Source organism: Zootoca vivipara, chromosome Z2 (assembly GCF_965207765.1).
Source record: "Zootoca vivipara chromosome Z2, rZooViv2.hap1.1, whole genome shotgun sequence".
Taxonomy (NCBI): Eukaryota; Metazoa; Chordata; class Lepidosauria; order Squamata; family Lacertidae; genus Zootoca; species Zootoca vivipara.
The window spans coordinates 9144051-9165062 of record NC_142585.1 but is presented as its reverse complement, the minus strand read 5'-3'; the positions used below and the strand labels follow the sequence as shown (position 1 = coordinate 9165062).

General features: G+C 46.2%; 1 protein-coding gene across 3 annotated transcripts; it reads left to right on the top strand.

The window, feature by feature from the left end:
* The first annotated feature begins 4669 nt into the window (after window positions 1–4669).
* Window positions 4670–17938, top strand: IDS (iduronate 2-sulfatase). 3 transcript variants are annotated; one of them, XM_035113760.3, is made up of 9 exons: window positions 4670–4891; window positions 7206–7342; window positions 8797–8974; window positions 9115–9203; window positions 10618–10818; window positions 12084–12254; window positions 14999–15125; window positions 15446–15619; window positions 17254–17938. In XM_035113760.3, the coding sequence occupies exons 1-9, from the start codon at window positions 4804–4806 to the stop codon at window positions 17739–17741; spliced, it is 1653 nt and encodes a 550-aa protein (XP_034969651.2). In that variant the 5' UTR covers window positions 4670–4803; the 3' UTR covers window positions 17742–17938. The 3 variants fall into 3 exon arrangements, with proteins under 3 accessions (XP_034969651.2, XP_060126185.1, XP_088520575.1); XM_060270202.2 differs by having other exon boundaries at window positions 4747–5316; XM_088664449.1 differs by lacking the exon at window positions 4670–4891 and adding an exon at window positions 6602–6682.
* The last annotated feature ends 3074 nt before the right edge of the window (window positions 17939–21012 follow it).

Below are 21012 nucleotides of genomic sequence, written 5' to 3'. Positions count from 1 at the left end.
GGTAGCTGCACCACTTTCATTTCACAGAGACTGCTTAGTATGCACCCTTAGCATTCATTCTAGGAGACTAGAGGCTTGCTTTTTAAAAAGAAAAGAAAGAAAGCTCAGAGTTTGGGATGGGAAGAACCCAAGAAGAGCTATGCTGGCCCAGGGGTGCCACCAGAAGACTGAATGGGTGCCGTAACACCCATGGGCTGGTGACTCCTACTGAATAAACTGGTACCTGTCAGTGATCCAGCTGCAGTATTCTGGAACCAGCTGAACTGTCTCTGTCTGGAAGACCAGGCTGTGGGTGATACCTTCTGATCTAGCAAAGTGGCTTTCAGGTGTTGCTGTGGAGGTTCTATAACGCAGGACGGTTCCCTGGTTCCCCTGTCTGGTGCCCAGGGAGCCTGAAGAAGCAGCCCTCAGGAGGTAATTAATGGAGCAGCTGAATATCATTTAATAATCCTAGGACAAAACGAGAGAGGCTTGCTAATGAATAACTTACACAGAATACTCGCTTCTTAGCCTGGGAAATTGTTACCGTCTTTTGAGATGATGTCTTGCAAAGATTATGTTTGAACCAGGAATATATTATTGAATGCTTTTGCATGTACTTTCCAGGGCTTTGCTCTTGGGAAGCAATCTCTATTTGCGGCGGGGGGGGGGGGGGGGAGAGGGGAGGCAACAGCAAGAGTGCCTTACCATTTAATTATTAGTATGCTAATGAAATGTGGCAAATTTACGCAAATCTGCTTCTCCGCTGAAGCTGTGCCTTTGGCTCAACCTGGGGTGCAGAGGTTTATGAGAATCTTTGCACGCTTCTCCTGCAGTTCTTGAGCTCAGAGCTCATGAATCTTTCAGAAACATTTTTTTTTTTAAGGAAACCACTTTAGGATGTGTCTTAAATAACAAAGACAGCAACGTTTGAGCAGCATGGGTAATGAGTGCCGGTCTTAAAATAAAACAAAAAATTGAGCTGGAAGGATATTCCTTTTTATAGCAAGCAGGGAGGTAACAGGCTGAGGTTGCTGGATCAGACCAATCTGATGGAGCTTCCTGCTTCCTGCAGAAGCCAGTCAAATCATTCTGGGAATCACTGGTATTCTGATCTGGAGCCTTTTCCTCCATGCATCTGCGTAATCCCTTTTAAAAGCTGCCTGTGACCCAACCACATGCTACTCCACTGAGCTAGCAGACCACCCCAAATAAGAAGTTGGCTTACGGAAAGGGTGGGGAACCCCAGGCTTGGGGGATGAATGTGGACAATGAGGTCTCTCCATTCGACCCTTTGAGTCTCTCCAGGTTACATCCCACCCCCAGCTTCACACCCTCACTTAGGGTTTTTTTCCTGGCTGAAATGCGACCTTGGCTCTGATACGGCCAAGGACAGCTCTACTAAAGCTTCAGCTTCAGGGCCCCTAATCCCAGAGGGGCCCTAGAAGCAACTTTAGTCCACATTGCTTAAAGTTTTGGGGTCTAGTAGACCCAATTTGAGGAATCTTTAATGCTCCATTATTGGAGGCAGCTTACTTCTGAGGACTGGTTCCTAGGGATTACAAGTGGGGGAAATGCTGTTGTGCTCAGGTCCTGTTTACATGCTCCTCATAGACATCTGGTTGTCCACTATGAAAGAAGGATGCTAGACTAGGTGGTCCTCTGGCCAACATAACTCTTCCCATCCTGTGTTTGGCCTTTGGGTTCATGCACTTCAAGGGGGAAATAAGATGCGAATTCTTCTGTTGCACTACCCATATCAAGGACCAAGGTTTGGATTTGTAGCAATGGTGCCAAGCTGGCCCTACTATTGGGTGAAATAAGGCAATTGCACCAGGCTGCACAATTCCTGGGCCCTACTCGGCAGAATAAGCAGGAATGTCTTCATGCAGCAATGCCCTAATTTGAAGTATCAGTGCTTCTTGTGGGGTGTTAGGACCATAGTGGGATGTGTCTTGACACCTGAGATACTCCCTGACTGCAGAGTGGAAGGGGAAAACTCCAGTTCTTCTCTGTTCAATTTGTTTCAGAGATGGTGCTTACATTATGGGGGGAACAAATGTGGCCCTTAATGAAACCCACAAACCCTCCCCCTAATTTTGGTCAAAATCACACCCCCTTTCCTTCTAAAAAAAGGGATACTGGAACCCATCTCCCCATTCAAACGGCTGCCTTTTATCAACTAGTAAAAGCCAAGGCCCATTTAGTCCAGCCTCTGGGAAGCCTACAAGCAGGGTACCTGCTGAGCCCAACATCCGGTTCCCAGGAACTGGTATTATTTGATCAAAATCCTTTGCTGGATGCAGCATGAGGCAAACCTGTAAGATCTTGCCTTCCTCTCCTGAGACACAATTGCCTACAAATCAAACCCCCTTCAATGACACGTATGGAAGGCTACAAGTCATAGTTAAATATGAGAGCACATTATGGAGAGAAGGCCTGTTTCTTGGGGCATTGGTGTCACCTGGTGGACAATGCTGGTATGAGGAAAAATGTGTTTCACCTAGGGGGTTTCTGGCTGGCTGCTTCCAAACCCAGATACTGTAGTGCAAAGAGGGCCTGAGGGACTGGAAGACTCTGTTTTACCTTTTTTTATTGGTGGTCTATTTTTTATTTTTAATGCTCGAATTAGTTGTTTTAATTGATTTTACCAAAATTTTTGTTTTATTCTTTTTTCTTTTCTTTTCTTCTTTAAGCCTCCTTTCAGCAACTCCTGGAGCCAAGCTGGTGCCAAGCGTCTTGGTCTTCTTTCCTTTGGACCACTCCAGTGAGGATGAGGGGTTTGTGTGTCTTGATGTCTTGGAAGTCCAGGACCTCTATGCATGCTGCCAAGGCTTGTGCCCCAGGAAGGCCACTGCAGTACTGCTAATGCAGTGGTTTGATTTCACCTGGGAAGGCGCCATGGACGTAGTGAGGATTTTTTGTTGGGGGGGGGCAGGACTTTTGTTAGCGGGGGGTACGGCCGACTTTACTGGTTGGTTAGTTAAGTATTTCTGTTTTTTTACTTCATGGTGGGCAGCTGCCACCCCCCGCCATGCCCAGGGTTGGATTTAGGTTTGATGAGGCCCTCACCTACTGAAGGTAATTTGCCCCTTTATACACCCAGCTGTCCTTTGTCAACAACAAATTGTTGGTGTTTTTTGTGTTGAATATTTGCTATATGTTAATTTATGGACCTAATTGGTATCTAAAGCCATTTGCACATAACAAAATGTGTATTTTTCCCCCAAAGTAATTGTTGAACTGAAATACAATTAGGGAGAAGTATATTAATAGTATATTATAGCCCTAAGCTATAGCTTGTTTAGCTTATATGTAAACCCAGCACTGGCTTTGCCCATGGGAGGCGCATTCCATTGCCTCTTGAGGCAGCCGGATGCCAACAACAAAATATAGCTTAAGAGATATGTTTAAGCACCACTGTTCTCTTGATCTCTTTTAACAGATGTTAACATTGCAGTATTAAGTTGCTATAACCCATGGGGAAGGGTGAGCAAGAAATCTAGTAACAGTTAAAAGTACTACCTATTAATGGGAAGAAGCAGCAGCAATAAATGGGCACAGGTAGGAACCCAGGTGGCACTGTGGGTTAAACCACAGAGTCTAGGGCTTGCTGATCAGAAGGTCGGTGGTTCGAATCCCTGCAATGGGGTGAGCTCCCGTTGCTCGGTCCCAGCTCCTGCCCACCTAGCAGTTCGAAATCACATCAAAGTGCAAGTAGATAAATAGGGACCGCTCTGGCGGGAACGTAAACGGCGTTTCCGTGTGCTGCTGTGATTCGCCAGAAGCAGCTTTGTCATGCTGGTCATATGACCCGGAAGCTGTCTGTGGACAAATGCCAGCTCCCTCGGCCTCATAGCTGTCAACTTTCGGATTTGAAAATAAGGGGTCAGGAGCCTTACCTGTCCACTTTCGGATTTGAAATAAGGGATCAGCAGCCTCACCTGTCCTGGGGACAGTCTACGGTATAACAATCCAGGATAGCAGCGGGAAACAGCGCTGGAATAAGGGAATTTCCAGCAAAAAAAAGGGAAAGTTGACAGCTGTGGCTTGGAATAAGGGAGTTTCCCGCAAAAAAGGGACGGTTGGCAGCTATGCTCGGCCTATAGAGCGAGATGAGCGCCGCGACCCCAGAGTCGGACACGACAGGACCTGATGGTCAGGGGCCCCTTTACCTTTTCCTTAGGAATGGGATAGAGGAGGTGGTTAAACAGGACTTTTAAAAGGGTGACCTACATCATGGGCAGCTTGATCCTGCACTTCTACACTCCCTAGTGAGTCCTGTTGAATTCAATGGGACTTACTCCTAAGAAGGTTTGTATCACGCTGTGCAGGGCTTCTATCCAGCTTTAGAAGCTGCATGCACGATACTTTTATTAACCCCCCCTCCCGCAGTTGATGATCAGTGCAAAAAGGCCGCATTTCATTAGCTTGACCCCAATTAAAGCCACCCAGATGTTCGTCCAACATCTGCTCGCAATGCAACTCGTAAATGCCAAGGAGAACAACGGCGCTGACTCCCAGGGCAGCGCGTAATAGGACGGCGACCTCGCAGTTCGATCCTATGCTCTGCGCGCCGAGGATCGGCAGAAAGGCGCAGGAACCTCAGCTGCGCCATCTCCCGGCCGCCGGCCGCCTAGCCGCTTCTTCCAGATCGCAGGAGGCACCTCCAGAGCCCAGCCTCTTGCGGGGTGGAGCTTCGGAACGCCGCCCCGCGCCCGCTTCCTCCCGTCGGATCGAAGTGGGAGGATCCCGGCAATCCCCATTGCTCCCCTGGTCTCTTTCTGGAAAGAGAGCACAGCTCAGCGCAGCGGCTCCCCGGAGATGGGGCTGGAGTGGCGCGCGCGCGTCGCCGCTGCGTTCTGGCTCCTTTGCGCTGCTGGAGCCGTCGGGGCAGGAAGACCGCCCTCAGGTGCCGCTGGAAAGCTGGGCGGGCAAAAGAGGAAGTTTAGCGGGGTTGGAGGGCGTGATCGTGGAGGGGGCGATCCGAGGCGTCACACGCGGCTGTTGGGGAATGCCCAGAAGCAGAACCTGCCGCTTGCAGATAGATGGGGAGCTGGTAATTCGGGACTGGTACGAGCTTGGGAGCTCGGGATGCTAGCAGTGCCTCTCCACCCCCACCCCCGCAAAAAGAAACCCCAAAACCTGGCTGTCCCTAAAGATATTTTGTACTGAACTGCAACCCCTATCGTTCCTGACCGTTGACGGTGTCCACTGGTGTAGATGGGAGTTGCAGTCCGGTAATTTCTGGAGGGCACCAGGTTGGGAAATCTGCTTGTGAGGAGGTTTCCGGGTGCATCGCTATATGGTGGCTGTTGCAGGGAAAGTGCAAACCAGGTGAGCAGAAGGATCCAGGTCAGTTATTTAATTTCATATTAGCTCAATTGCGAAGATATTTAGGATGGTTTGGAGGTCATCCTCTGAGTGCGCACACACTACGTTGTCATCAGCATACTGAAGCTCTATGGAGGAAGTTACGGTAACCTTACTCTTTCAGCCTGTTCAGATTGAAGAGCTTTCCATCTGTTCGATATATGATTTCTACTCTGGTGGGGAGTTTCCCTTTGACAAAGTGTAGGATCATGGCAATGAAAATGATGAATAGAGTAGGGGCAATAACATAATCCGGTTTAACGCCTGAATGGTTCACTTTGAGAGCCATTGTTATCTGCGATTGTTGCTGTCATATTATCACGGAGGAGCCGAATGGTGTTCACAAATTTATCTGGGCAGTCAAAATTGGCCTCCACAGTCACTTACTTACAGGCTCACTTTTAAAACCGTGTTTATGGAAGACAATCTTACTTGGCTACAAGTGATCACCAAAGAAGAAGAAGAACTCAATTGGCAGAGGTCTTTGTGGGATTTCTGCCTTGTATACCAAAATGACTTGACCTGCTTTGGTTCTCTGCTTGGCCTGGCCCTGGTAACCCCATGCTAAGATGAAATTAGCTTCTGGTTATTAGGTTCTTCTATCCCAATTCCTAATTTGATGCAGTAGTTGCAGGAGTAACCAATATAAAGAATGGAGGCACCTCAATCCCTATAGAAGCTTTTGCCTTGAGCTTCCTTGCACAGTTTTTGTGGATGAGTGCAGATGTGGAGGAGAATGATTATTGGGGTGGTGGTGGTGGTGGTGTTCATTCTTTTTCAAGCCTCTGCAAGATAGTCAATGCATATTTCATGTTTTGATCTGCACACAGGCCCGGCTCTAGGTGTAGTCCCGGTGGCGCGGGGCGCCAGGGCGCCGGGCCGGCAGGGGGGGCGCAATGCGGCGAAGCTGTGCTGCGAGGGCGGGGGCGCCGGAGCGATCTCTGCGCCTCAATGCCAGGGCGCCCGACCTGCTTGAGACGGCCCTGTCTGCACACCAGCTGATCTCAGCCCGATCTCTGCAATTCAATATGGGAATACCAAGGGCTGATTTCTATCTTAATTTTTTTAGAGTCTCTGTGCTCCCCCCCCCCCCCGGCAGTCTCAAAGCAGCCTACAAAACAAAGCAATCAGTTTTGGTAAAGAATATAGGTTTATTAAATTTCTCCCTGCCTTCAAACAAAAAGTGCCCAAGGTGGCTTCCAAAAAATGTAGTTAAAAATACAATACAAAATACTTGTTACCAGGAAATGAAATGAAACTTCTGCAAACTTGCTAGATCAAACAATATTACATGATTCCTAAAAGCAAATACAGATGGAATGGGTTACAGGTAGGTAGCTGTGTTGGTCTGCCACCAAAAAATAAATAAAAATAAAATAGAAAAATTCCTTCCAGTAGCACCTTAGAGACCAACTAAGTTTGTCATTAGTATGAGCTTTTGTGTGCATGCACACTTCTTCAGATACAGATGGTATGAGGTGAGCTTCCTTGGCTAATGCATGCAGCAACCTTTTTACCAGGTGTAATCGGGGAACCAGACCTGAATATGCTCAGTCAGCGTATAAAATAAGATAAGATTATAATAATGCTGAAAATGTGTTATTTAAGCTCAGTGCATTACATTGCAATGGCACCATTTATTTCTTCAATCCTTTTGTAAGAATGCCTAAATATCCCTTAAGTTAGTTTGATGGTGTTAATCCCTTTAAAATGGTATTATTGTACATGGGGCATTGATCTGCTGCTAATTTTTCTAACAGGGTTAAGCAGTTAAAATTAGCCACTGATAAGTTCCACTCTGAGGCATTGACTGAAGGTGCTAACACTTTCCTATTAACTCTTTGGCTTTCAAGATGGCATGAACGTCCTTTTCATCATCGCTGACGATCTGCGGCCTGCGTTGGGCTCTTACGGCGACACATTAGTGAGATCTCCCAACATTGATCAGTTGGCTTCGCGCAGTGTTGTGTTCCAAAATGCTTTTGCACAAGTAAGCAATTCAACGTTATGTAAACTTTTACCACTCCCTCTGTTTCTGGTGCTCAGGTTGTGAGTGCCGTCACTTTGTGTAGACAAAATGTCTACTAATTCATGTGTTGGTAATCTCACGTTTCTCTACTGAAGACAATCTGCAGGGCTATTCACAGTTTTCTCCCTTTTTCTTATGGCAAGTACTGACTAATCCCAAAGGATTAGACGTAGTCATGGAGAATGGAGTTATCCAAGGCTGTTCATGATTTATGCTGCAATGTGCCTTCGTACAAACTGGCTGCGCAAAGGAAAATGTGTCACTTGATGCTTAAATATCAGTTCATTGTGATGTCAGGTAGGAAGCCGTCCCTGTCTGTCAAAGTTAGGCCATAGGGTGGGCGGGTAGGGAAGGCAGGGGTCTGGCCTCTCCATGGGATTGGTTCAGAGATGGTTTGCCACTGAATAGCAATTGCTGGAGTGGGAGAGGCTATTACTGTCATGTCCTTGCGGTGTCTTATCAACCAACAAAGCAGGATGTTGGATGTGGCGACAGATCCAGCATGGTTCTTTGTATGTTCCTGCTTCAAACTGATAATGAAAGCCACTTGCTGAGGGACTGCATGCTGTCCTATGAATCTGCTTGCTCAGATTAGTAGTACCAAAGAGCTACATTACACTGAAGTGGACTGTTTGCCCTTAGAACCCAGTGTTGTCCACTCTGACTCACAGCAGCCCTTGGCCTTATTTCATGCCAGTGGCAAATGAAGGAAAAACTGGGAGGAAAAGGGATGGCAGAGAGAAAGAGAGTGAAGCCCTGGCTGCTTATGGTTCTTTCTCCCATTCACAGTCAGCCTCTAGGTTCCAACAGTTTCTCCTTGACAGAACGTGTTCCTCACCAGAAAACAGTTTCTGTGTCCTTTGGCCTTTGCCTGGGCGATCAGGGACTGAACCAAAGACTTCTTGCATTCAAAGCATGTGCTCTGCCAGTGGTCCAGGGTTGCAGGAGGTCAAAGACTTGTTGCTATTTCTGCAGGAGAGTTTCGATGTCTCCAACATCCCTGAGCCACTCAGCATCAAAGGGATGATTTTTGGCCTCTGTCTGCTCCAAAGGGAAGCATTTAAGAACACCAAAAGCACAAGGGGCTTCCATTCCAAGAGAATGGTGAGCAAGTCTTGTTGCATATAATGCAACTTCAAGGAAAGCACAACTTAAGTCACTCTGAAAGAAGCTACTCAAGTCCTCCAAACCATTTGCCTATGCACATGCATAGAAAACAGCTGAAAGACAATGTATGGGATCTGTGTGGATCATTACAATCCACCCCTCATTGTAAAAACTTCATTATATACACTTAGTAGGGGGTGCAGCTGGGGTGGAGCTGCAACTATCATGAGGGGATCCTGCCCTTCTGAATTTGCCACCGCACTATTGTCTACCACTGAGCTATGGCCTTCCTCTCCTTTTCCCCCCAGCAAGCTGTCTGTGCCCCAAGCAGAGTGTCATTCCTCACTGGGCGGAGACCTGACACCACCAGGCTCTATGATTTTCATTCCTACTGGAGGTTGCATGCGGGAAATTATACCACGTTGCCGCAGTACTTCCAGGAAAATGGCTACATCACCCTCTCTGTAGGGAAGGTGTTTCACCCAGGTAAGCTCTGAATTCGAAGGATGAGATCTCTGCAGAAGCAGCTTTTCTGTAAGCCCAGTGGCTTTTAGAATTTGGAGAATTAATTTGAAAGATTCCCCCACCTCACTCCCGGACATTTATGCCGCTGCTTCTGTTTTCAGGGGTTTCATCAAACCATAACGATGACTATCCGTACAGCTGGACCACCCCTGCTTTTCATCCCTCATCCGAAAAATACGAAAACACAAAGGTGAATGGATGCTATGGCTAATTATTTCTGCCATTATTAACTGGGCTGCACTGTTGGTGTGCGTGGTTGATTCGCAGAGATATGGAGGCTACAGTGCTGTGCCTAGTTAATTTGGGAATTATCTTAATTGAACTTAGTGAGAGACTGCCTTCTAAATAGGTGTGTATGGTTTGTGCTGTTGGACAAATCTTGCTCTCAAGGACTTTGTATTCTAAAGCCAGTAGTACAAATTTTTTATTTAAACCAAACTAGACTTTAATTTTTGTTGGCTTTAGCCAACAATAATTTTTTTTTTGATTTATTTATAACCAGCATTCACATACCCATTGTCGCTTGGGAATTCTAAGAAACAAAGAAACATCAGTTCAGTTTCTAAGTCAGTGGTTAAAATCAGTGGTTAAAATCAGATTGAATTGTTCAATCAGCCACCTTGATTTAAAATGGCATCCAGTTGCATCCAAACATACCGGTCGATAAAAAACATCCTTCTCCTTGAACCCAGGAACCATCGTAAAAAAAATGATGACAATATCTTAAGGAGTTCAAATGCATAGCGAACAAACAACTTTCCAAAATATATAGTAGATTTGTTATAGTGTGTTTATCATTTAAATGTTGTACTGTGCATTATCATTTTTAATGGTTTTAAACTACATAGAGAATTCTTGTTATATGTGTGGTATAAAAATGGAAAAAAGGAATGAAATGATAAGTAAGTAAAGAAAAATAATTTGTATTCTGCCTCTCCCTGAAACATAAATTTATGTTCAAAGTAGTATACAAATTCAAGTCTAATCTAACTGTAAAGTAGAAATATGTTGGAATGAGACGAGGATAAGAAGGGGTGTATGTGTACAATTGCAGCTACAGTTATATAAAGTTTGGAGGTAGCTAGGAATGAAAATTAAGAAGATAAGCCAAAGTCCATGGGGAAAGGGTAGATTTTGAGGACGGCTTTGAAGAAAGAGGGGAGATGAGATATATGGGAAGATGACTTTGACAGGTTGCCGGGACATATTTTTGTTTACTCGCGGAACCATTTAGAAAGTCTTCATACATGAGTAGCAGCAGTCAAAGTGGTGTGGGCAGGGGGAGATGAAGGCCCAAAAGACCCTCCCAGCTGCGCAAGCTACCCATAAGCAATTCACCTTGGGGGTGGCTGGTGCCAGACGTTCAACAGGGAACATGCTTACATTCCATGGGAGGACCACTAACAGTGACTCTGCTGAAGACCTAAGGGATGAGGCAGGCATATCAGGGTATCAGGAGATCCTTAAGGTATCCCATTCCCAAGTTGCTAAGGACTTTGTGAATCAATACAATAGGCTTGTGTTGATTTCACTGGGACTTTTTGCCTTGAGATTTGCTTTTGATCCCAGTGCCCCTCTCAGGAGACTGTTTTCTTCTTCTAAAGGTTTGCAGAGGGAAAGATGGAGAACTTCACACCAACCTTATCTGCCCAGTGGATGTTTCAGAGATGCCTGAGGGGACCTTGCCAGATATCCAGAGCACCGAGGAAGCGATTCGTTTATTGAACATTGTGAAGGAAAGTGAGAGCAAGTTCTTCCTTGCTGTTGGGTACCACAAACCCCATATTCCATTCAGGTACCCCCAGGTAAGGAAGCCTGAATAGAAGAGCCTGCCTGAAAGAAATGCACAGTCCTAGACAGTTGTTCTAGATCAATGAAAATCACATGGGGTTTGGCATTTGGTTGGTCAAAAGTGGTTTGGTTGCTTGACCCTCTAGATCAGGCATCCCCAAACTTCCGCCCTCCAGATGTTTTGGCCTACAACTCCCATGATCCCTAGCTAACAGGACCAGTGGTCGGGGAAGATGGGAATTGTAGTCCAAAACATCTGGAGGGCCAAAGTTTGGGGATGCCTGCTCTAGATCCAAGTATGGGAAACTGTGAGTTGGACAACCAATGGTGACTTATCTCTCCCATTTGACCACCCAAATCAATGCTAGTGAAACTAAACGTGCTACTGTTGGCAATGCAACAGGGGAAATTCCTGAAATTTCTACAACTTGTAGAGAGACTATGCCCCTGCAGACAGAGGCAAATAGAATCAGTTGTGCATGTTCTTTTGCACTGCCCCTGGCATCCGACAATTTGATCAGTTGGTTGTTAGTAGCGAGTAGCATGCAGAGGAATGGAAAGTAGCTTTCCTTACCGTGTTTCTCCAAAAATAAGACACTGTCTTATATTTATTTTTCCTTAAAAAAACACAAAAAAACACGGTGGCTTATTTTCAGGGGATGTCTTATTTTTTATATTAAGTATGGTACAGTTTAACCTAAAATGTTAAACCGCCTATCACTATGGCTTATTTTTGGGGTATGACTTATTTTTGGGGTATGGCTTATTTTTGGGGTATGGCCTTTTTTGGGGTATGGCTTATTTTTGGGGTATGGCTTATTTTCGGAGAAACACGGCATGTTTACTCAGGATGGGGATAAGATGGAGATATTAGCTAGGTTTCTGCAACATGAAGTGAGGATCTGTGAATGTAATACAACATTAACTCAAGTGTTAGATGCAGGTTTTGATGAGTGATTTTATGGTATGTGCCAATAAAGGTTTGAGAATTTGAATTTGTGTAGGGAACTGGATCCGGTCAATGGGTTGGATCCTTATCTTCCCCACACCCACAGGGACCAATTTTCATAGGTGGGTGATGCCGTCAGTGGCTCCCATGGGTGGAGTTGCCATCTAGATGGGGTTCTTCAAAGTTCTCCATAGTCACAATACGGCTGCTGCCACATGCCAAACAGTCTGTGGCCTGGTTGTAAGAACCACTGAAGAACAGCACTAGAAAACCTGCAGCCTATTTTTGCTTGCAAGCCTTGAAATGGCTCTCCTGAAATCTCTGCTCCAGGAATTTCTCAAATTATACCCCTTGGAAAACATCACACTGGCCCCAGATCCTGATGTTCCTAAAGGGCTCCCTTCTGTGGCCTACAATCCCTGGACGGACATCAGGCATAGGGAGGATGTTGCAGCACTGAACATCAGCTTCCCTTATGGGCCAATTCCAGAAGACTTCCAGGTAGGTGACGGATTCCCTTTCACTGCACTTAGCTGAAGTGCAAGTCAATGATCTAGCCGTTCTCTGCTCCAGGTTTTGCAGGTCCCTTGGGCAAGGTGCCATCACTTCTCTGAAGTCTCTCAGCCCCACCCACTTCACAGGGTGTCTGTTGTGGGGGAGGAAGAGAAAGGAGATTGTTAGCGCTTTGAGACTCCTTCGGGTAGTGATAAAGCGGGATATCACATCCAAACTACTCTTCTTCTTCTTCTTCTTCTTCTTCTTCTTCTTCTTCCTCCTCCTCTTCCTCCTCCTCTTCCTCTTCCTCTTCCTCTTCCTCTTCCTCTTCCTCTTCCTCATCACTGCTTCCACCTATTTCCTTGCAAGGTATAGAGCTGCTGAGCAAGCAGGCAGCGACACCCACCTCTCCTGTTCACCAGCACGGTTGTCTGGACCAGAGTGAGAAGTAGCGGCTCATGCAGTGCTGGTCAGGAGGAGGCCCAGGCGGGGGGCGTTCTTGTCAGTAGCTCCCTTGCTGGGCTGCTGGCCGAAGCATGCAGATCCTTAGTGCTGGTCCTGGATCTCATTCTTATATGGGAGTAGGGAACTTGGGGAATCCTTAGCTTTTGGGGTTTGCTTTATGGCAGAACATTTTAGACTAGTGAGCACGCTTCAGATTTGGGGGGAATGTGGGCGGCACCAGTCACAAAGTACTGCCATGGTGGCGGCAGCGGTAGGTGGGCATGTGACATAACACCAGACAGGGACCGTGGCATAACACAAAATTAGAGAGACATCCACCCTACAACAGCCTTATGCTTGGCATGGGAAAGTCAGCTACGACCTGGTTGGTTCTTATTTTTTATTTTTTTTATTGAGGATTTTCTTGGTTTATAAAGGTAATGCAGTGTCTCATTTTTCCCCCATTGTTAGAGATCACATAATATTGATCACAAGAACACACAGAGCCTCTGTTGTGATCTAATAATAGAAAAAAGCTCCTTATTACTACTGGGATGGAGCCACTTGTGTCCCTTCCAGATATTGCGGGACTACAACTCCTATCAGCCCCAGCCTGCATGGCCAATGGTGAAGGATGATGGGAACTGTAGTCCAACACCGTTTAGTAGGTCACAACTTCCCCAACCCTGTTATAATAAGTTGGGCAAGTAGGTTGCAAGTAGGTCTTCAGTGTGAAAAATACCCCGAGTCCTTATAGATCAGGGGTGTCAAACTCAAATTCATCGGGGGCCGCATCAGCAGTTTGGTCACCCTCAAAGGGCCGGTTGTATCTGTAGGACTATGTGTCCACTCTTTATTATCATAAATTGTTGTCACTGCATTCAATTATTACTGTTTTTTTGTAATAATGTAAGTAATAACTAGCTCTGAAAGCAGAAACATAGTCAGAATAATGGCAAGTAGATATTCAAATGTACAATTATTGTACAATTTATTGAAAAATGATTTTTGGTAACTGCACTGGGTGGTGGAGGCTCGCTAGGGTTTCATGCAGGACCTTTGCAGAGCTACTAGTACCTGGAGATCTGGGGTCCTTCTGCATGCAGGACAGATGTTCTGCCAGTGAGCCACCACCCTTCACCAAAGGGACTGGCTGAGGTTGACTCACTGGAGCTGCTCTCCTGGTTCCAGGGTTTAAGGGCCAGAAGTATAAAGCAGCATCCTATGTTTCGGGGGAGGGGGAGGGGAGGGGAGGGAGGAAGGAAGGAAGGAAGAAAAGAGGGAGGGGAAGGGAGAGAGGAAGGAAGGAAAGAGGGGAGAGAAAGAAGAGTAGGAAATAAGGAAGGGAATAAAGAAGGAAAGAAAAAGAAAGAGGGAGAGAAGACGGAAAGGGAGAAAGAAGGAAGGAAGTAGAGGGAAAGAAAGAATAAGAATGAGGGAGAGGAAGAAAGATGGGAAGGATAGAAGGAAGGAAGGAAGGAAGGAAGGAAGAGAAAAGAGGGAGCAGGAGGGAGAGAGGAAGGAAAGAGGTGAGAGAAAGAAGAGTAGGAAAGAAGGAATAAAGAAGGAAAGAAAAAGAAAGAGGGAGAGAAGACAGAGATAAAGAAGGAAGGAAGGAGAGGGAAAGAAAGAATAAGAACGAGAGAGGAAGAAAGAGTGCCAGAAAAGAGTGTGAAGGGACCCAGAGGCAAAAAGCATTTCCCGTGCAGCGTGAGGCAGCGGGTGTCCGTTTTAGGAGAAGTGCGTAAAGCCTCAGAGTTGCACGTTCGTGAGGCTGAGCCGCGGCAGGAGGAGGAGGAGGTGAGGCAAGAGGAGGAGGAGGAGGCGGCGGCTTGCCGGGTCGGTGCCCGGCAGCGCTGTGCGGAGAGTCCCGAGCCTCTGGGACGCAGCAGTGCTCTGTAGCACTTTGAATCCTCCTCCTCCTCCACGTGGCTGGGTGCTTTGTCTGTGCTTCAGCAGCAGCAGCCGTTTCCAGGCGCCGAGCCATGGCAGGAGGAGGATTCAAAGTGCTACAGAGCACTGCTGCGTTGCAGAGGCTCGGGCCTCTCCGTGCGGCGCTGCTCCGGCCGCCTTTCTACCCCCCCCCCCAGCCGCAGCTGTTTGTCGGCACTTTGTCGGCGCGGCGCTTCAGCAGCAAGGTCCCGCTGTTGGGTCCCGTTGGCTGGGGCGCTCGGCGGGCCAAGTGACGAGGTCTGGCGGGTCGGATTTGGCCCCCGGGCCTTGTGTTTGACACCCGTGTTATAGATGCTTAATTGATAGTCCTTATAGATAGTCCTTGGATGCTTTTTTTCTAAAAAAAATTGCAGCGGCAGATTCGTCAAAGCTACTTTGCATCTGTCTCTTATGTGGATACGCTGGTTGGGAGGTTGCTAAGTGCCCTAGATGACCTGGAGCTGTCCCACAACACAATCGTAGTGTTTACTGCAGACCATGGTAAGTCGTGTTGTTGACATATTAATGCAGAGCTTTCCAGACACTGTGTTGTGACACTTTAGTGTGTTGGCTGCAGTGTGTAGCTGTGTTGCATGAATGCTCTTCCTGGGGCTGGAAAATGGCCTATAGGGGGGAAATGGGAGTTCCCAAGGGTTCCTCACCAATCAGGTAAGTGGCCGTTTAACAAGCTTGTTTTTATGGGTTCTGAGATAGTTGCTTGAAAAACCTTAGCATCTGCTTTACCAATGATCATTCGTGTCTCCCTACCCCTCCAACACATAGATGATGCTCTTCCTTCAGTGTTTCTTGATCTTGTCTAGGCTGGTCACTTGGCGAACATGGCGAATGGGCGAAATACAGCAACTTTGATATCGCGACCCGGGTGCCACTGATGTTCTACGTTCCAGGAATGACAGCCCCCACCTCTCACCTGGGAGAGAAGATTTTTCCTTTCATCGATCCCTTCACACAGGTTGCAAGCCCTGTTGCACAAGGTAAATCTTCAGAGTTTAATTAATAATGTAAATATTCGGCCTGCAACATTTAATTGATTATTTGGTTGTCTCATTTTAAAACAAGCGAATCAGCAAACCATTTGGGCAGCTAAGAAGGTGCCCTGCTTAACTGAACACATTACACACATTAATGTTTTAAAATATTTTTTTTCTGCAAAGCACTGTAGGTGTTAAGTGCCATCTTCAGAGGCATTTCACTTCCTTTCACAGGAAGGAATCCCTATTCCGAGATGATGCTTTGTGTTTTGTTTCAAAATTATTATTTTACTTATGCACATTTATGCTTCTTTAATTGTTTTACTTAATGACAACACAACCTTATATGTTTTTCTACTCATCCATAGCTGTTGTGTGTGCCGTTTTAAATACTGGATTTTTTTTTACTGTCCTTCTAAAAGTGTCGTAATTACTCAAAGCAATGCCATATAAAAATCCAGTATTAAAACCTAGCAGAACAGAGCCATAAAAGGCTCACAAAATCCCATAACTACAATCCAAAAGCACTAGCAGCAACACAGTTCAGTTAATGATAGCATATTAAATACCTGGGTTGCTTTTTGAAAAAAATAAAATTTGTTTCAACTTTTTAAATACCACAATGGCACATTGCCAGTATGTAAGCAAAACACATGATACAGAAATGCTTAAACATTTGGACACACACACACACACACCGACTGTTGTTAGTATCTCTTAAAATCCTCCATCCCACCCAATTCCCCCATCCCCAAATGCATTAAAAAAAGGTAAAGGACCCCTGACAGTTAAGTCCAGTCGTGGACGAATCTGGGGTTGCGATGTTCATCTCGCTTTACTGGCCAAGGGAGCCGATGTTTGTCCACAGACAGTTTTTCTGGGTCATGTGGCCAGCATGACCAAGCCGCTTCTGGTGAAACCAGAGCAATGCACGGAAATGCCGTTTACCTTCCCGCTGGAGCGGTACCTATTTATCTACTTGTACTGGCGTGCTTTTGAACTGCTAGGTTGGCAGGAGCTGGGACCGAGCAACGGGAGCTCACCCTGTCGCGGGGATTCGAACCGCTGACCCTCCGATCGGCAAGCCCAAGGCTCAGTGGTTTACACCACAGTGCCACCCTCCCAAATACGTTAGATGACTGGAAAACATGAATGTGACACCAGTAACAATATAAAAGCAACCCTTTAGAAATGGCTTTCCCTTTTCACATCATTATTTGAAGTGAAGTGGCCCAATTTCTAGGAAATTGACATTTCCTCTCTGTTTTGCCTCCCGCTACTATGATCTGTTCAGTTAACTTGCCCAGAATTGCAATGACCCAGGACTGACATAATCACTGAGTTTACTGGACATCCATAATTAGGTCCCTCAGGTTTTTATGGGAATAAGTCTTGTTGTACTTCTGAGCTGAGAGATGCAACTCATTGATTTTTTGCGGAATGCTCAGATAGTAATAGAAACACTTATTCTGCTAGTACTAATTTAGCAGGAGCAAGGCTTACTCCTTAGGCAATAGGCATGGCTTTTATTTCTTTTTGCAGTATTTAATTAATCCAAAGCAGCTGGACGTGATCTGCTGAACTCTTTGGATGCTCTTTGACCTTTCCCTTAATGCTTCCTCCCTCCTCCGATCTAGGCAAACCCAGAGAAATTGTTGAGCTGGTGTCCCTCTTCCCAACGCTTGCTGAGCTCGCTGGATTAAAAATCCTCCCTGTATGTCCCCAGCCTTCATTTCACGTCTCCCTGTGTACTGAGGGGCAAAGCTTGCTGCGTTATTTCCCATCCATCCATGGAGGCCAAGAAAACAACGGCAAAGGAGCGAAGGGCTCGGATCCCCCGGTTGCCTTCAGCCAGTATCCCCGCCCAGGAGACACTCCAGATTGGAACTCTGATCTGCCACTGCTTAAGGACATAAAAGTGATGGGTTATTCCATACGTACTGCTGACTACAGGTGTACGCTGTGGCTTGGGTTCAACCCCAGCAACTTCACGGTGAATCTGAATGACGTCCACGGAGGGGAGCTGTATTTCACAGCGAGTGATCCCAGTCAAGACCATAACAAGTACAGAAGCGTCATGCATGGCTCCTTGGCCAAAAAGCTTTGCAACGTCTTGGAGCGCTGAATTTGGGGTTTGCTTCCTCTTCTGTAAGACATTGCTGCTCATCTAGTAGAAGGCATACAGACATTTGCATTATACGCAAAGACGGGGTCTTCAATTGTAGCTGTCCTTGGAGCCAAATCTGAAATGTGCTGTGTTCTTGTGTACCCCCCCCCCAAGTATTCTTAAATTCTTAATAAAGATCCCCCCCTTTACTATGACCATTGAGCTATTGAGTGACATCTTCTCTCAACTCGACTAGTAGTCTTTTAAAGGCATCTAAGCTAGCGGACACCATTTACATTTTATGGCAGTGAATTCTGCAAATCCATCTTTATATTAAAAACTTCTTTCCATAAACACCTTGTATGTCTTTCCTGTCCAAGATTTGATGCCATGTGTGAAGCAGCATTGTAAAGGAGGTGGCAGTAGTAGTAGTAGTAGTAGTAGTAGGGAGGCTTTTATGAAAAGGTAAATAAAACACATGCACACAAACCTTCTTTTCTTTCCCTTGAAAAGGGAAATGGCCCGTCAGTTTCCTTGGGTGACTGAATGCCAGTTGCTGGGGAACGCGAGTGAGGAGGGTCCTGTTGCTCTCAGGTCCTGCTTGTAGGCTTCCCATAGGATGTTGGACTACTGTACAAGGGCCTTTGCCTTGATGCAGAAGGGCTCTCACATTTCTATAACCCCAAGCTCTAGTACAATGGGAGAGTGAAATGAGCCTCTTTCTGTCTGCTTTCTGTGGTGCACACCTTGCATAGTTTTATAAAACACTCTCGTGTCATCTTTCCTGGTCACTTTTAAAAAACACACACACACACACACGAAACGGCCAGTGCTTTAACCTATTCATGTAAGGAAGGTGTTCCAGTAAGGTGTTCCTATTCATGTAAGGAAGGTGTTCATGTAAGGAAGGTGTTCCAGAAGCTAACACTTTTCTTATGAATGGGACCTGCAATAAAATGTTGCAGCATGGCATGCTTCTGGTCAGGGTCTAGCGGACCACACCTTCTATCAGGACACTCCAATACATTTCCCCCTGTCCACCCCCATATTTAGCATTCTGTGCCTCCTGAGTTTGCTGGGGGGTTTTTTGGAGGGGGTTCTCTTTAGTTTTTTCTATGACTTTTTTGCTACAAATATAGGGTTCCCCCAAACCCATTGATTCCTGCTCCTTGTGTGTGCTTTCATTTTGGCTACTGTTAGTTTTTTTAGGGGGGGGACGGGCATGGCAAAAGTCCCAGGATACGTTCCATCTCAGAGAAAAAGCATTCCAGTCAAAACCATGCACAATGTACATGTACGGTATCTTTGCTCACTGAGTTCTGTTCCACACCTGGGTCTCGAAGGCTCCATTTGCAGATGAAATACAAACCAAGGGTAGTCCATGAACTGTGTTCAAATACAGGAGCGAGATACATCAAGCTCCCCCTCTTTTCTAGAGAGAACTAATCACACACCCTTTGTGCAGTAGCCTTGATGGCTCCAAGACATTCCAGGTAAGTAAGCTGGGGAGTCGGCCCAATATATGGGGAAGCAACCTGTAGAGTCTGTTTGATATTTACCCTCAGACAAATAAGTTGCTTGGGGATATTGATATCGTTCTGGGCACATCTGATTCTGGGCTCGTCTCTAGCTGTTCAAGGCCCACGAGTTGTTTGCTTTAGGACTGAACCCCACCTTAGACTTGGGGCTGCCCTTTAGGACTTGGATGCACCCTTTTTGAAAAGCATCCACAGACCTTCCCTCTAACTTCTCGGTTCCACTGAAATCTCATCTCCTTTCTGTAGTAGTAGTACTACTTGTGGGGCATCCGTCTGTCTCGAGAGGCAATAGAGTATGCCATGGGCAGCGTTTGCCCAATATCAACTACCTGTTTGCACTGGCTCACGATCGGTCTTTCTTGGTGGTGGTTCCCTATGTGTAAAATGCCCTCCCTGGTAAGATACGCCTGTCTCCACTTTATTAATTTCTGGAGGAATTCAAACACTACCTTGTTTACCTGCGTATTTGATGATGGAAAGTTTCTGTTTGGAGCAACCTTGACATTATTAGCTGTGATTGTTTTTGTTTTTATTGTATTGTTTTATGGCTCCTTTGGGAGGAAGGGTGCTGTATATCAGGCACCCCCAAACTGTGGCCCTCCAGATGTTTTGGCCTACAACTCCCATGATCCCTAGCTAAGATGACCAGTGTTCAGGGATGATGGGAATTGCAGTCCAAAACATCTGGAGGGCCGAAGTTTGGGGATGCCTGCTGTATATAATCTGAAATAATAGCAAATATTGTTAATAATACTTATGCACAGAACTTCATCTTCACCCCCAGGAAAGTGGTGCTTGTTTGCTTCTCGGGGGGTTCCTCTTCTGTTTGGTTACGACTAATGTTCTGTACACAACAGCCCATAAAGAAATGCTAAAGGCATAAGTGATGCCATTAATTTGAGTTTTAAGCTTCAGGAAGGCTGAAGTGGCTGGTTTGGCCTTTTCAAATCCTGAATTCACTGAAGAGGAAGCAGGAATGGTTATGGTACCGTTCAGTTCTAAGACACATGAAGCTCAGCCCTCTTGCATGCTCATTCTGAAATCGAAGTCCAGCTGTGCTCAACAGTACTTACTCCCAAGTAAGTACGCAAAAAGAACTGCAGCTTTGGGGTTTAACCCAGGGAGGAGGAATTTCCCAGACTCTGTGGGACTTTGCTCCCATTGGCCTCATGCCACTGCTGATGGAAGTCCGACATTTGGAGGACCCCACGTTCCTCCCTAGTTTAGCCCCGCAGTACTGCTGAATTCTCTGCCCATGGAGGATAGGGCTACATATAACTGTGAGGTACAATAGTTAATAAGAACTTCTAGGTTCAGAGGCAGTGTGTGTAAACACACACATACAAAAGTCTGCTGCCTTCATGCCTTGCTTGTGGGCTTCCCAGAAGCAGCTGCCTGGTCATTGTGATAAACAGGATATTGGAATGAATAGACTTTGGGTCTCCACAAATAGGGGTGGCTCGTACGTTTTAATTTGTTGGTGAGGACCAGCCAGATTTTCTGGGAGTGGCTGCAATCTCTGCAAGGGTTTTCATGAGAACACCAGATCATAAGATGACCAAATGGCCCCTCTAGTCCAGCATCCTGTTCTCACCAAGCAATGCCTTTTGGGAAGTCTGCAAGCAGAGATCCCTTTCCTGCTGTTTCCAATAACCGGTATCCAGATTCATGCTGCCTTCAATTGCAGACATTTCATTCCTTGGAGGCGCTGCTTTGCTTCACTGAAGTCCTAACGTGGACACCCTTGTGCT